Here is a 17,364-nt window from a genome sequence, read left to right on the forward strand (position 1 = left end):
GATCACAAAACTTTAAGATAAAAGCAAAGGCATTTGGTAAAGATCTATGAATATTCGACAAAATGATAGCCCAAACCAGGAATACAATAAAATCATCCATGTTGAAAAAATTCACTTTGGTTTTCTCACACCAAAGAAAAATATGGCATAATTCCAGCCGTTTATGAGCAAGAGTATGGCAGTTACAACACGCAAATCCTAGCTTCAACAGGATTCTGGGTTCAACCAAAAGTGGCAAAAATAAATCATACTGACACCAATAGGTGGTGTCGTCGAGAAAAACCTCATTTCTTTAACAGTACTGAACTGCATTGAGCCATTATCTTTGATGCCCGGGTTATCGAATTAGTCATGTAGAAGTTGTCGATTGCAGCTGTGAATGGCTCGAGGCTCAATTGATCTTTGCAGTCTGGTTTGATGTCGAAAGAGAGAGTGGATGGCTCTCTCTCGTCCACCTGCAGCAGATTTGGCGCCACTGTCCTTATCCGAGCACGGATGCCTTGAAGGTTATCATAAGGCAGACGGACACCAGCCACCTCGGAGAGCGCCCTAATGATCTTCCAATCATCTCTTGCATCGCCAACAGTGGGGACTGCAGGAACTGTCCATTGGGCACAACCCTCAGTGTTCTCATGTGTCCCTTCTTTCTCGCTGAATGCAGCAGCAGGTAAAATAACATTAGCCCGGTAAACATTTTTATCGCCATGATGACCCTGGTAAACTACAAATGCATCATCTGGGAGTGTTTCCAATTTCACATCGTCGGCCCCCATCAGGTAAAGAAACTTGGCAGATTGGATACTCTCAGAGGGGCTGCCTACAAGACCAAGGTCGAGGGCAGCAGCTTGGGCGGCATTCAGTAGCAAGACATTGAAGCCATTCCAGTCTTTTCTGATAACATTGAAAGTCTTCGCTATAGACTCAACTTTAGAAAAGATGGCATCCTTGTCTTTGCGCTTGAAAATTCCAGCACCGACTATAATAGCTGGGTTCTTTGCAGATTTCAGGGTGGAGCAGAAAGGGTGGCGGCCCTCCGTGATCTCAAGGAGTGTTTTGGGACATGTACCAATATGTTGGTGATCATAGTTGAAGTCAGATGGAGGGCCAATATAGGCCACTTTAGCTTGATTTGCTCGTACAGTCTTTCTGATTCTTGCATTTATCAATGGGGCTTCTACTCTAGGCTGCAATTATACATGCAGATCAGGTATCATCGAGATTATGGAACTCGAGAATCAAACTTATCATCGAGATAATGGAAATTGAGAATCAAAGTTTAATCTTTTCTTCAAAAGCAATGGGAATTTAGACAAAGTATTGAATAAATAAAGTGATCAAATAAAGTCTGCCCCTTGAAGACTAATGCCCTGTTTATTTGGGAGGAAAGAAATAATAGCTGTGAAAAGATTTTCACAGTGAAAAACTGTCCCCTGTTTACTCTGTAAAAAAGAGTGAATTATTTTCTCTTTGGTTTACCTAATGGGCAGACGCATTTACCAATTCATCCACGAATCATTTTTTAATCAGTTCAAATCAGGAGGAAAGGAATTTTCATCCTCCCAACTACATGTGCGGTCAAATTTCTCCCAACCCAACTCACAATCAGGTCTCCCGTGATTATTTATTTTTTTTCTTCCTTTGTTTTTTCTCTTTCCTTTCCCCTCTCCCTCAAGATTCTTTTTTTCTCTCTTTCCTTTCCCTCGCCTCCCCCTAAGATTTTTGTCCATCGTAGATTCCTTTCCTTCCCCATTCCATCTTTCGGAGTAAAGAGAGCCTAAAGCATATTGATTAGATTGCAAACAATATCAAATATACTGATATAGATGAATTTTTGCACTTGAGAGAAACAAATAGAAACAATAATGATGAGAACATAGATAAAATAAAAATAAACTTGACAGAAACTTTAGCATCTACATGAGTCAAGCAGGCATGTAGAACTTTGAGTGAACCAGATTCAGCAAAACATGATAGAAGATTCATCATGCTGAGCAATCAATTCGTACACCAAGGGACCGTTTACTTGAAGAGAACTGAGAGGACATAAAATAGGGAGGATATAAGGCTTTGCTATCCTCCTTATTTTCTTTCTTCTCATTCCAGTAAAAAGGTTATTGAATCAAAATCCTAGTTTGTTCTTTATCATAGTACACGTTTCCATATGCACCACTACTTTACTACCTCTCAGTTCTCATTGAGAAAAACATGTGCAAATTGTTTGTGACTATCACATACTGCTTAAGCATTATGTGGGCATATATGCCATCTCATTAAAAAAGAACTCTATTATATGCCAAAAACAATGCTTTAAATCAACAAGGATTCTATTATACTTACTATACCTTTTTAGTCAATCTCTTTCTTTCTCATTTCGTTAATTCTTCATATTGGGAGTAAACTAAACATGATCGATTTGATGCCCTATGTCTCATCTACTTTATTCCCAAACATATTAATGATGAACTAACAAACTAGCTTGAGCTGCATGAGTAATTGAAGACTAAATCAATATGCAAAAGGATATTCAAATGCAGTCATATGGCACATGTTTGTCACCAAGTATATATGCATATGCAGACATATATGGGGCCTAATAAGATGATTCTAAAACAACCTAAACCCTAAACCCTATGTTGATGTTGCAATAGCAGTATTAAAACTGTTTGTCCCAATTACTTGAGGTTGACTTGAAAGATCTTAAAATAACATAGAACTTTACAGTATTACCAAATCAAAGACTTTCAAATCTCTTTTAATTGTGTTATGTAGAATTTTATTTGACCTCTCTTCAGCTTGTCCCTAATTATAATTGTTCAAAGTGTCAAAGTTTTTAATCAGTCATCATTGAACCTATCGGTTTCATCACAAATCAAAATTTTATTATTTCTGAAAATGCAGCAAGTTACTACCTTAAAGTTTAAATCAATAAATATCTTAATAAAAGAGTTTATGAGAACTAAGAATCAGAGCATTATAATGTAGACCATTGAATACTCATCTGAGGTTAAATGAGACAGCTGAAGCAGATCATTAATTGGAAAGCACTCATCTCTAACTTCTTTTTGAAATAAAAGTAAATTACCTGGGTGCCAACCAACAGGAAAGCATCAGCATTCTCAAGACCGGCAATATGTGTGTTCATAAGGTAACTAGGACGTAAATCTGCATTAGGATTCACGCCATTTCCTTCACATGCCACATTCTCTGATCCCAATCTGTTCAGAAAGTCTTTCAGTGTCATCATAGATTCTGCATCAGAAAGTTGACCTGCAATTCCAACAATTTCAGCAGGTTTAACTTGTTGGATGACTTCAGCAACCACTGCAAGTGCATCTTGCCAAGACACTGCCTTGAATCGTCCATCAGCACCACGAATCATAGGATCATTTAACCTTTGCCTTTTAAGACCATCATAACAGAAGCGTGTTTTGTCTGATATCCACTCCTCATTAATATCCTATAAAATGAGGAACTAGAAATTATTACAAGAAAAACTCTCAGATAATTTCTGTTGAAATAGAGTCACCAGCCAGGACCCAGAAATCTCCAACCAAGAGACTTGAACCATCCATCTTAAAGCTATCCTCCAAGACAAGTCATAATTGATGAGTATTTTTAGAGAAAAAAAGGTAGCAGGTCATACAGGAAAAAAATATCTCACCAAAAATGGAACTAAGTAAAGCATTTAGTTGTTGGAGACAAATATTGGAACTTGGTTTAGCAAGAGAGAAATTGCTGAAGATAAAAAAGTATATTAAAATTAGAAAGAAAATGCACAGATTAAAATAAAGGAATTATAAGAATGTTTATCAATGTAGAATTTATTGTCAGCCAACAGCAAATCAAAGGGAGATTGTTTTAATGGATGAAACAAGAAGCCATTAAGGGTAACCGATCAACCACTGGAGTGTTGCTATTACTTACTAGTCGGATAGACTTGAGATATTAAATTTAAGTAAGAACCTGCATAGAGGTCAATGGTTAATGGCATCATGCTTCTTCCACTAAAGATGTAACCAGTGGAAATTCAATTAGTCTACAAATAAATTTGGGCTCACAAAAAGGCAGTGTATCAGTTGTTGACCTTTTATTACTATTTTTCAATTATTTAGCCAATTTAAGGTTCAAGGTTGTGTTTGCTGATTATAAGATATTAAGAGACATTCTTAAGAATTAGGCCATTCAGCATACAAATGAATGAATTTCAAAACCCATACTCAGCAAATATAACTCAATTTCACACAATTTTTCAGTGACCGTAAAACGAATTTAATCAAAAACTAATTCCATTCGTGGAACTCAGTAACCACTTTCCATCCCAACTTAGCATTTCTATTTACCTTCCTTTGTAGCATAGTCAAACTCCTATTTTCAAGATTTGGAAAGTTTTATTTTGAAGAGAAAATGGCCTTCACAGGATTGTGTTAGCCTTGACTTTATCTTTTACAATAGATGACAATTTTTCTTATGTTTTACCTACTATGTTTCCTGTAAATCAGTTTGTCCTCCAGAAAATTACGAAAACTAGAAATAAATCAAGAGCATCTTGTGGTACAAACTTCAAAACATTCTGCAAATTCACAACTACATAACTTGAGCTTTGCATTCCCAATGCATAGTTTCCTACCAGATAAATATGACGAAACTATGCTTTTCAGCAATTTCATAATCCTGAAAAAGGATGTGGACTAAAGTGAGCAAAAGAGTACTAAAAGCAAATAAACTTCTTCAATTTTCATTGGATATTTTTTTCCCAATTTTCCTAACTGAATGTTTCCCACTGCAAAAAAAAAAAACAAAAAAAAGTGAATCCTTCAACCACATCTATGACTAAAATACCACAATAGAAGAAAATTTCGTTGAATCTTTTGGTCCTTTTCTAGTAGTAGCAAATTACTGATCTACACAAATTACAATGACTATCAACTCAAAGCATACAATCTTGAAATCTCTATGCTCCTAGAACATAGTATGTAAAAGTACAAGGTAAGCTGTAATCCGAGTATCCGACTCCCTACACAAACAAGTTAAAAATAAAACAAACCGAGTAGTATCAGCTAACCTGCCTTGGATGATTGGAAATTCAATTACCTTAGGATATAAAACATACAAAAGATACCCACAGACAAGTAATTTCCAACAACAGGAAACAACTTAGTCATAGAGTGACAAAAGAAGAGTAGAAAAGTTCCTGAAGAGTGAAAATTAAGCTGTTCTTTAATCAGGATGATAATCAAGACCGAGCATTTTGTTAGTAGAGTTATGGTCATTACAATTCTCACAGTGAAGGGCATTCAAGTTTAAGATGTTAAAATGATGCCAATTGTGTTGGACCCCGTAAGTGTTTTGACGTGATCAACCAAGTTAAGTTAGGTCATGCTGGTTATCTCATCCCTGTGTCTAAGTGTGCAGGAACTTAAGAGCGCAGGAAGTCGAGCAGAAGGCGCAGCTAGCGAGAAGGACGGCATAGGAAGGGAGCCGACGGGCTCGGTGCGTCCGAAGGACGAGAAAGCCGCGGAAGAGTACACCGGTGGACGAGAAGAACGTGCGCGCCGTTCGAGGGACGAGAAACCGGGACGGAAGCCTGCTCGAGGAAAAGGCCGAGAATTGGGTTCGGGTGAGTCCTATTCCGGTTGACCGCAATCACCCAAGCTATCGGAGCATCGGAAGTCAAAATGAAATCAAAAGGAGCTGGAAAGCTAGCTTGAGGCGCCTTCAACGAAGTGCTGAAGGCGCCTATGCTGCCTGCCCAGTCTGAGGCGCCTCCATCACCTTGAAGGCGTCTTAGACAGTCCAAGGTGCTTCCAAGGCTGTTTGAGGCGCCTCGGACCCAGCCAAAGTGGTCGTTTGCAATCGGATAGAGTTTTATCCGGTCAAACAATTGGAGACGCCTTGAACCCTTTTGGATGCGCCTTCAACACTCGAGATAGACTTTCCAGGAGCTATATAAAGGCTCATGGAGCTAGGAAATAATCATTCAACTAAGTATTAAGTTCCTAGCAACCTCTGAGCATTCTAAGTGTGTAAAAAAGGCTTCTCTACCTACAGTGAAGGAGATATTCTAGTAGAGTTGTTCGACCGCCTTGGATTAACAACCCCCTGGGTTGTAACCAAGTTAAAATTTTGTCTCCTCTTTATTTCTTTCATTTTTATTAGTGTTGCATTTTTTAGTTGAAAGTCTTGAGGGTATACTTTATTATTCAGGCAATTCACCCCCCTCTTGCCGGCCCCGCAGAACCAACAAGTGGTATCAGAGCCCGACAGCCTCAAAAGGACTAACCGCCGACTGAAACACAAAAATCAAGACGATGGCCGGTGCGAACATTCATCCCCTGAAGTTCGACGGAGACATCGCTATGTGGAAACGCAAAATGGAGATATTTTTCAAAACAGAGTTTGATATTATTCTTATTATGAAATATGGTTTCACAGCACCTAAAGACAAGGAAGAATACAACTGGACGAAGAAGGAGCAAGCAGATTTTGTGGCCAACGGAAAGACGGAATTCCACCTGCTCAGCGTTCTGCCGCCCTAGGAGGTAAGTCGGATCGGAAACTACGACTCCGCCAAAGACCTCCGGGAAAAATTCCTAAAGCTTCACGAAGGTATCTCAGAAGCAAAATTGGCAAGGCGGGACATCATCCGGACTCAGCTAATGAACCTCCGGATGAACAATGGTGAAGGTAGCGCAACTTCAAGCGAGAATCAAGGAGTTAATAATGCAACTGACAAATCTCGACGAATCGGTAACGAACCGAGACTCTATCCGGTATGCGCTCAACGCCTTCCCTAGAACTCCGGAGTGGGCGCCCTTAGTAGATGCATACTACATCTCTAAGGACTTTGAGGTAAGTAGTTTAGAAAGTTTATTTTTTACTTTCGAACTTCACGAGTTTCGACTTGCAGAGCCTAAACAAGTAGAGAAGTCGAACCTCAACATTGCCCTACAAGCCGAAAAGGACGACCCCGACTCCGAAGTGTCGATCGACGAAACCGAAGCGGCGCTACTGGTAAGACGCTTCAATAAATTTCTTAAAACTAATAAATTTCGATCACAGTCAAGGAAGAATCAACGCAAAAGGACGGACCGATGCTACAACTGTAACGAGGAAGGGCACATCAAGGATGACTGCCCCAAATTAAAGAAAAAGGACAAGGAAAAGTCTCGAAGACTGACGCCCTCTAAACGCAAGAGTTTGAAGGCTACATGGGACGATTCTTCAACCTCCGAGTCAGAAATCGAAGGCTTCTCAGGAGTGGCATTGATGGCCAACCATCTCTTTGAAGATGACTCAGACTTAGAGATGAGCATAGATCAAGGGGGAGAATCAAAAGAGGAAAGCTACGATGAAGGGGGAGCATCACCAAGTGAGGTAAGTAAGGTACGTGATCTCACCCCTACTTAATCTTTTCAATTTATCAAAGTGCTTACAAAAGATCTAGCAAAATTAGAAAAAGAAAACGCTGAATTGAAAAAGAAACTAGAAAATTCATGCTCATTAGAATTATTTGACAATCTAAAATTAGAAAATGAAAACTTGAAAATCGAATTTAAAAAATTGAAAAATAATAATACATGTTTAAATAAATTTCCAAAATCAAAACTTAGAATTTACGGGAAATTGAATTGGTATATTAGAAAAAATCAGGGACATCTTAGAAAAGTTCCCAACAGTTATATACTCCCTAAATTTTTTATTAATTCAATAGGTAGAAACCTTTACTGGATTCCAAAATCTGTGCTAAATTAAAAAGGGTAACGCTTTCAGCGAGAAAATTAAACATTACAATTTCTTTATGAGGTTTTGTCTAAGGAAGTGGTTGTTGCTCTAATAACCAAAAAGACCTAGTATCTCGCCACGACCTGGAAACCAAAATATCGAAATAAAATGTTTAATTAACTTTCTGGTAAAGCATTAAAATTAGAATTATATAATGCTTTGAAAAGTTGTTTAAAACATTTTCTTGGAAATATTTCTTGCATAAAATTTTGACTTAAACAAATCTTTTTGAAAAAGAATTTTTACTTATAAATTTTTATTTAACCCTTAAATTATTTTTACCCCATTCTTTTTGCTGTGATCAAAGGGGAAGAGTTAGGTACAAGTTTAGGGGGAGTTAAGAAAATTAAATTTTTTTATCTAATTTATGTTGCGAATTATATTATTGCAATTTTTGCTTAAACTGTTAGTTTAGTAATTTTTCTTAAAATTATTATTTGTTTGGTTTTACTCTAACTTGAACTTGGGTTGATGCATATCAAAAAGAGGGAGATTGTTGGACCCCGTGAGTATTTTGATGTGATCAACCAAGTTAGGTTAAGTCATGCTAGTTATCTCATCCCTGTGTCTAAGTGTGCAGGAACTTAGGAGCGCAGGAAGTCGAGCAGAAGACGCAGCTAGCGAGAAGGACGGCACAGGATGGAAGCCGACGGGCTCGGTGCGTCCGAAGGACGAGAGAGCTGCGGAAGAGTACACCGGTGGACGAGAAGAACGTGCGCGCCGTTCGAGGGACGAGAAGCCGGGACGGAAGTCTGCTCAAGGAAAAGGTCGGGAATTGAGTTCGGGTGAGCCCTATTCCGGTTGACCGCAATCACCCAAGCTATCGAAGCATCGGAAGTCAAAATGAAGTCAAAAGGAGCTGGAAAGCTAGCTTGAGGCGCGTTCAACGAAGTGCTGAAGGCGCCTGTGCTGCCTGCCCAGTCTGAGGCGCCTCCATCACCTTGAAGGCGCCTCAGACAGTCTGAGGCGCCTCCAAGGCTGTTTGAGGCGCCTCGGACCCAGCCAAAGTGGTCGTTTGCTATCGGATAGAGTTTTATCCGATCAAACCATTAGAGGCGCCTTGAACCCTTTTGAAGGCGCCTTCAACACTCGAGATAGATTTTCCAAGAGCTATATAAAGGCCCCTGGAGCTAGGAAATAATCATTCAACTAAGTATTAAGTTCCTAGCAACCTCTGAGCATTCTAAGTGTGTAAAAAAGGCTTCTCCGCCTATAGTGAAGGAGATATTCTAGTAGAGCTGTTCGACCACCTTGGATTAACAACCCCTTGGGTTGTAACCAAGTTAAAATTCTGTCTCCTCTTTATTTCTTTCATTTTTATTAGTGTTGTATTTTTGAGTTGAAAGTCTTGAGAAGGGTATACTTTATTGTTCAGGCAATTCACCCCCCTCTTGCCGGCCCCGCTGAACCAACAAATTGAACTACCTGATCAGAGAAATATCTTATACTAATAAATTGTCTTTATATGCAGCATTACAAGATGTGAGCTGATATTAGAAATCATTTTTTACAAGGGAAAAAGCATCTAAGATATCAAGTTCAGAAAGTGGTTATAGTAGCAACATCAAAACGTAGAAAGAGAGCTTATAATGTATTATACTGCTGAATTATATTCAATACTTAATCAGTAATCAATAAAATAAACATGACATATATAAATGAGAAATTCAACAGAATAAAACATGTAACATAAAAGACTAAGAGAGAAATAGTGGACCTCATTCAGACGTGGCACAATTCGCATAACTTCTGGGCCTCTACTATCAATTCTTATGTTTGATCCAACTGCATCAGTAACATCAATAGTCTCTGTACCCTTTAACTCCCAGTTTCTAGCTTTAAAAGCAAAAGGTTTAGAAGTCAGAGCTCCAACAGGGCAGATATCTATCACATTGCCTGAGAGCTCGCTTGTCATGAGTCTCTCAACGTAAGTTCCTATTTCCTCCCCACTACCGCGACCTAACATTCCTAGGTCCTGAACACCAGCCACCTCACTAGCAAATCTGACACATCTGTCAAATAAACCAGGCACATTGCACAATTTATCATAGCTTGCTAAAATCATATAAAGCATTGTGATTTAGTAACAATGTAGCTGTTCACAATACAAAATCATACTTTGACCTATAAAAAAATTTAAGTTTCCTACAAGTATTAGGACAAATTCAACCCAAGAGAGGCAGGTATTATGACAAAAATACTATAAATGAAGTTAAAGACATGTTATACAAGTGGAGTTCTTTCGAAAAATAATTACCTTGTGCATTGGATGCATCGGGTCATCACTGTCTTTACAAGCGGCCCCAGATTCTTATCAACCACCGACCTCTTCATCTCTGTGAATCGTCCACGGTCCGCTCCAAAAGCCATCGACTGATCCTGAAGGTCACATTCGCCTCCCTGATCGCAGATCGGGCAGTCCAGTGGGTGATTCATCAACAGGAACTCCATCACCCCTTCTCTAGCCTTCTTTGCCACCGGCGTGTTCGTCTTAATTTTCATCCCTATAACACACGAGATCATCAACAGATGAGATGATCTTATCTGCGACGAACAAAAAAAGTAACTTTTCGATCCAAAACAGACCTGGGAGTGCGGGCATGGCGCAGGAGGCGACGGGCTTGGGGGACTTCTCAACCTCAACGAGGCACATGCGGCAGTTTCCCGCGATGGAGAGTCGGCTGTGATAGCAAAACCGAGGGATGTCGACGCCGGCGACCTCGCAGGCTTGGAGGACGGTCATCCCCTTGGGGATCTTGACGGGGTACCCGTCGACGAAGACCTCCATGACGTCTTCGGGGTTGTCGATGTGGAACCTGGCGCCGCCGACGGGGGTCCTAGGCGGCAGTTCAGCGGGGTCGTAGGTGTCGATTGCGGCAGATTCCGGCTTTCGGAGGGCGGAGGACGAGCAGATCCACCGGATGCCGGTGGGGGTGAGGTTAGAGTACTGGGATCGGAGCAGAGGATTGGAGCGACGGAGCGCATGGACGAGGAAGCCCATCTCTCTCTCTCTGTTGATTAGGAGAGGCGGCGACGAGGAAGCGAAGAGAGACGCCCGATACCGGGGTGATTAATCGGTCCGCGAATTTTTTTTTTTTAAAAAAATAAAATCTCGATTTATTCGATCGATTTTAATTTTAAAATTAATCTCAAGTTTGATTTAGCTACACAAACTGTGTTTAGGGTTCTAAATAAGTCGAGTCGAGTCGAGTCGAGCCAGGGCCGGTCCTAGACTTTGAAGGGTCCGGTGCAAAAAAAAAAAAAAATGGGCCCTTTAAATTCAGATGAAAAATAATAAAATGGATACTATATAATAATTTTTCAACAGAGCACATAAACTAAAATTCATAATAATAAAAACATTATATTCAATGTTGCTAATACTCGGTATTAGGAAATGAAAAAGAACTATTACAATTAACTATGAAAAACTTATCTTCTTGCAGTTTTATCTGCAAAGTCATCGATCAATTTTTCATAATTGAGTTTTTCTAAAAACTCACTCTCAATCTGTTAAATACCGGAAATAGGCGAATATTAATAAGGGAATTTTCCGGAATTTTTAGAAATTTTTCGGGAATTTTTCGGAGTTCGTACGGATGAGTTAACGGGGATCAAAACGGGGCCCGGGAAAGCCTGTTTAGGCTACCCAATTAAGCGAGGAAAGAAATTGTTTATTTCTTTTAAATTTTCCTTTTTCTTTTCTTTTTCCTCTGATTTCGCCGAGTTTTGCTTCTCTCACCCTCACACGCCCGAGCCTCGCCGACGCTTTTCCCTCGGCCCGATGGCGATGCCCTAACCGTCCTAACCGGCGGTTTCTTTCTTCCACGTATACAAAGTCGAAGCCCTAGAGCCGAGTTCCTTTCTTCTTCCCTCGCGACACCCTATTTCCACTGCCACCGGCGACTCAGACGCTTCCTCTGTGTGTCACCGCCGCTGAGATCGGGAACACACCGACGCCGACAGACCTTCTCGTTTACTTGTGCCCTAGCGTCGGCAACACGCTCCACGCCCACTTCTGACCACCATAACGGCAAGCCAAGCAGTGCCGAGGTCGCGCCTCTGCTCGCCACTGCCGCAGCCGACATTGTCGATGCCCTAGTTTCCAGCCGACGCCTCCTCGCCAGCAACCGAGTCTAGTGCTGATTTTTCCTCTCTTCCCTTCGCTGTGGAGTTCTGGTGCCACCACCGCCGACGGCCAAGCCTATTGCCGACGCTCTTCTTTCTGTTCTTTGTGCTGTTAGGGCTGAGCCTCACTGAAGGACCTCACTGTGCCGCCTCTTTTCTGTTCCTGATCAATCTTCTTGGTGGAATTAGGTCACGGTTGAGGTAAGATTAGATCTTGGTTTTTGGATTTATGTTTTTGATCAGGATAGTGTGGCTGGTTTTCGGTAGTAATTAAGAAATTGTTGGCAGCAACAACTCTAAGTGGGGCAGCAACTCTTTGGTCTCCAGCAGCAGTTATTCATTTCGGCAGGACTGTCCCTAGTTGTGGATCAACATCGGTTGCGAGTAGAGGTAAGGCGTATAAATTTGTTTTGGTATTGGGTTTGTATTTGGAAGAGTTCAAGTTGATTTAGGTTTAGACCTAAATCAAATTGTATAGTGGAACGAATTAGGGTTTAAGAAACTAATCCTAGTTGGTCGAGGTTTATGGATTAGGGTTTTTCCCTAATTTAGAGTTAAAGAATTTATTTAGCTATTTATAGGAATTTAGCTAAATAATAGTATATCTATTTGATACAGGACTTTGACGCGAGACGAGTATCTCGATGTCGGATTTGGACATTTCTATTGGAGGCGGGTACTTTTGACTTATTGTCTTTGATATGCTTAGTAATTAAATTAACAAGATGCATTAATTGTGTTTCTTACTTGTTTCGGTTAATCACTGCCCAATACATGCTACTTGTTGATTGATTGTTTGTTTACATCTTGTATGGATATGTACCTGATTCCACATGCTCATGGGTAGTGATATAACCATATTTTACCATGTCAGGACCTAGGTTGGATACCTTATATGATCAGATACCTTGATATGATTCATTTGCTTTGGTGCACATTATGATATGTCTAGAGATTGGTTTAGTATATTACCATGTTTAGTGACATGCATCATTCGCATGATTGCATGCTGAGTGATTGATTGTTCCTTTATTGTCGAGCACTTTGCCAGTTTCATCACTCTGTTGTGACGCTCATGGGTAGCGAGACACAGCGTGGTAGCACGTCTTTGACTCTTCCGGTGCTCGTTGATCCGCTCATGGGTAGTGTGTGTAGCACGTTAGAGATTCCTCTCCGTCATAGCGTACCGGGAGATTGAGCGCCCCCATTTATGATTTGGGGTAGAGTACGTATGTACTCCGACAGCATCCCGTCCACTCGATCACTCATCGGAGTAGTGTTGCATAGTGCACGGTTGTCACCCCTACCCACTCGGTCCCACCGTTGATGTGAGTCGACTGCAGGGGTGACCATGACATTGGCATCATATGCATGATGCATTTTGCTTGTGTTTGTGTTTGTTGCACTTATATGCTGCACATTGCTTGGATACTTTGATTGACATGCATACAGGTCTTCTATACCTTTCGGACTGTTTGTCCTTTTACCGGGTCCTGGTTAGTACAGATTCTCTCCTGTCTTCTTCGATTTGTAGTTACCTTTATCTTTATCAGAGACATGCTTAGTGCTAAGTGTTATTTCTTTACTTTGCATATCAACTGCACTGAGTGTTGGACTCACCCGCCTCCATTGTTGATATTTTCAGGTTGATGCTGTCAGGAGAGAGTTCCAGTTGCTGGTCCCTGCAGACCTCGAGGATGTGATTGGTTTTTCGTTTGGTTTCCTTTTCTGTTCTAGACTATTTGAACTTGTTATGTTCTGGATTTATTTACTTATGGACATGGTATAGATTTTATTATATTGATGGATTTGGATTTGGTTTTTATTCTGCTACATCCCTGCCTGGACGGCAGAAGAGGTGAGTTCGTCGGATTTGAGCTTTACGAGTGTAGTGGAGTAGGGTGGATTTCGAGTCAGAGTATTATTTTACTGTTTAATTATCTTAACTGCGTGGTTGTGACAGCCAGAGGCTGAATAGATTATATATAACTGCGTGGTGATGTTTTATTTTGTTGTTATTATTCCAGCCGCCTGTGGCTGAGGTATTTGTGAGATGTAGAAAAGTTTCAGATTGTCCACCGTACAGGGGAGATGCTGCCGAAATTTTCTCGGACAGGGACTCCTCTGGGGCGTGACACAATCGAAATCATAGCTAATGCATTCAATCTTGTTTGGGTCATGGTTGATCTCAAATAAGATTTCAACAACTTCAATTTAGAAAAACTTCTTTCTGCAGATGCGATAGTCACCGGAATAGTTAATAATATCCTGTATGCAATGAATGAATTCGGGAAACAATTCATTCTTTGCAAAAAAATTAGTATTTCACTTGCTGTTTTTGTTTCCTTTGGCAGAATATGTTGTATGATTTTCAGTTCTTGATATAAGTCATCTCCATCCAAATCTGAAACATCTTGTCTTGTACCATTTTTTCTTTGTAGTTTCCTTTCAAGATTCTTGCAATGAGCTTTCAAGTCCTCATCAATCAATGAACTCAACTTTTCAACTGTGAAAAGAAATCCAAAAATATTTTCATATTCCTCATATTGCTCAAACCTTTTCTTCAATGACCCAATTGTTTGATCTACTATGAACAAAAAATAATGAATTCTAAAAGCTTCCTCGGCAGATTCTTGAGGTAGTTTCGAAGACTCACATGTAACCTCATCAAAATGTCTTTTTCTATATATTTGTCTTTTTTCAGGAAAAACAGGATCAATCTCCATTGTTGAAGCAAGTTCTTTTGCTGTATTGATAGCTTGTCCAAATCCAGATTCTCTATACTCTTCAAAAGAAGCAATTAACCCCTTAATCTTGGTCATAGCAACGTCAATAAGCATGTTTTCAGATTGTAAGCTTTTGCTAACAATATTAACTTTACCCAATATATCATACCAAATAATCATACCCACTAAAAACTCAAAATTTCCGAGTCCAAATGTTGCTAAAGACTTAGTTTCACTTCTTATTTTAGAGTCAGTGTCTTTTTCTTCTGCAACTTGAAGTAAAGCTTCTCTGATTTGTTGAGCTTGAAGTACCACTGCTTTTACACTTTCAGTACGACTTTCCCATCGAGTGATTGATAATGGCTTGAGAGTTAAACCTTTTACCGTTACATGATCTATCAAAATCTTCCATCTCTTTGTAGAATGAGAAAATATTGTATAAATTCGTTGTACTACTCCAAAAAAGTCTTTCGCTTTTCCACAGGAATTTGCAATATCACAAAGTGTTAAATTCAAACAATGACAACCACATGGAGTATATAATGCTCTAGGATTTATATCCAATAATTTTTTTTGTACGCCTTGGTGCCTCCCTTTCATATTTGCCCCATTATCATATCCCTGCCCTCTCACATTATCAATATCAAGATCAAAACTTTTCAATACATTTTGCAGTTCTTCAAACAACCCTTGTCCTGTTGTATCATCCACTTTTAAAAATCCCAAAAAGTATTCTTCTACTTTCATTGGGCTTATAGAAACATCAACACATCTTATAACCAAAGTCATTTGCTCTTGGTTACTAACATTAGGAGTGCAATCAAGTATTACAGAAAAGAACTTAGCTTTTTTAATGTTTTCAAGAATAGAACTCTTTATTTGAGAGGCTAACAAGCATATCAATTCATTCTGAATTTTGTGGCTAAGATAATGATGATGTGTATTTCTTTCAATATGCTCCTTCATCACTGAGTCACACTCAGCAATCATCTCAACAGCAGCCATAAAATTTCCATTGTTATCATCATAAAGTTTCTCATTACTACCACGAAATGCTATATTTTGTTTAGCCAAAAATTTCACAAGTGAAATTAATCGGTGTAATACCTTCCTCCAATGCTCTTTTGCCTTCTTGATTTGATCTTGAATAGCATGATCAATTGTTGTACCCTTCATTAACCTGATACGCAACTCAGACCAACTAGCATAATAATTGATATGCTCAATACTTGTCTCATGTTCCTTAAGTCTGCTACTAAGATGTCCCCAATCGCAGTATCCCTCATTTGCTAGTTGACTTGGTTGAGACCCCCTTTTGAACAACTTGCAACAAAAACAAAATGCTTTATCAAGTGCTTTTGAATAGACCAACCAATCTCTATGGTGTTTTTGACCATTTGGCAAAATCCGAGTATAGAAATCTGAAGAGAATCGTCTATTTGATCTGTCTTTGGGACCTTTCCCTGTTAATACATCTCTTATAGGACCCTTTCCCACTAATTGATCCTTCCACTTGGGATCTAAATTCTCCCAATTTTTAGGATCAAAAATGTCAAGTGGAATTGATGAACTTGGTTCTTCATTCACTTCATTAATAGCATCATCATCACTTTCAGAAAAATTATTTTTAAAGTCTAAGTCATCACCACTTTCATTGCCTTCAATCTCATTCACATCTCCCTCTATATCATTTTCAATGGCTAAGCCTTCATCTAATTCATTACCATTGCTTTCTTGTTTTTCTTCATTAACCAAATCTTCAAGTGATGAATTTTTCGATTCTTTGACAACAAATCTGTCGATTGCCCCTCTTTGAGTCTCAATAAATTCTTCAACTTTTTTTCTTTTTTTCCGCTTATCATGTCCTGATAGATACTTCCTAGTATCAGACATTCTAATTTTCTACAAAAAAAAAAAAAAAATCAAACTCTCAAACAACCACTTATTATAAATATTAGACAAGCATTTATTATAAAATGTTCATTTTGCAACCAATCTAATTGAAGGGGACCATCAATGCTAACTAATACAATTATATAAAGGACATAAACTTTTGACAGCCTTTGTTATTGAATTGCTTCTTCTATTATTATGTAGGTTCCTTCTCTAGTCCTAGACATCTCACTTGAATTGCACTGAATCTATATAATAAATATATGCCATGGTTCTTTTTTATTATTCCTTTTCGTTATCTATATAATATTTTGGAAGAAACATTCAAAAAAAAAAATCATACTGTAATAGTTATAAACTTATAATAAACAAAGGCTCAATGCAGGTTCACCAGTTTGGCAAAAGTTTTCAATGGAAACAGAGGAATTCATGGCCATCACTCTGCTTCAGAACTGAGGTGCAGTAGAAGAACTAGAGAAGCAGTGTTTTTATATGGGATCATATCAATAGATCATTTTCAGAGTTCGATTGAAATCCACGGTAAAAAAAAGAAAGAATATTCCACATAAGAATTAAGAAGGACTGAAGGAATATGCAATTTCCACATATAAAATCCTTACTAAGTAAAACATATGAGAAGAAAAAGAGGAGAAACTGGAAGAATTGCATATTAGAGAATTTACCTTTGATTTTCTTGTGGAAATTCTTAAAGTTCAGCCGTTTAGGGAAGATTCCAAGAGAACGTCCCTGTCGAGCCTTCGGCGAAGAGCAAAACTACAAAAGGAGGAACTATTAGGTTTTGCGAAACGGTGGAGGAAGAAATATCCACTACGTT

General features: G+C 39.1%; 2 protein-coding genes across 2 annotated transcripts; both read right to left on the bottom strand.

Annotated features, from left to right (window-relative positions):
* Positions 1-66: 66 nt before the first annotated feature.
* LOC122042250 (NADH dehydrogenase [ubiquinone] iron-sulfur protein 1, mitochondrial-like) lies at positions 67-10,851 on the bottom strand. The gene is made up of 5 exons (XM_042602266.1): positions 10,369-10,851; positions 10,040-10,286; positions 9,500-9,794; positions 3,083-3,457; positions 67-1,184 (listed from the first exon to the last, which is right to left on the bottom strand). The coding sequence occupies exons 1-5, from the start codon at positions 10,781-10,783 to the stop codon at positions 285-287; spliced, it is 2,232 nt and encodes a 743-aa protein (XP_042458200.1). The 5' UTR covers positions 10,784-10,851; the 3' UTR covers positions 67-284.
* Positions 10,852-14,167: 3,316 nt separating this feature from the next.
* LOC122043978 (zinc finger MYM-type protein 1-like) lies at positions 14,168-16,529 on the bottom strand. Its single transcript, XM_042604531.1, has 2 exons — positions 14,240-16,529; positions 14,168-14,178 (listed from the first exon to the last, which is right to left on the bottom strand). The coding sequence occupies exons 1-2, from the start codon at positions 16,527-16,529 to the stop codon at positions 14,168-14,170; spliced, it is 2,301 nt and encodes a 766-aa protein (XP_042460465.1).
* Between the last annotated feature and the right edge of the window lie 835 nt (positions 16,530-17,364).

This window comes from Zingiber officinale, chromosome 2A (genome assembly GCF_018446385.1).
Source record: "Zingiber officinale cultivar Zhangliang chromosome 2A, Zo_v1.1, whole genome shotgun sequence".
Taxonomy (NCBI): domain Eukaryota; kingdom Viridiplantae; phylum Streptophyta; class Magnoliopsida; order Zingiberales; family Zingiberaceae; genus Zingiber; species Zingiber officinale.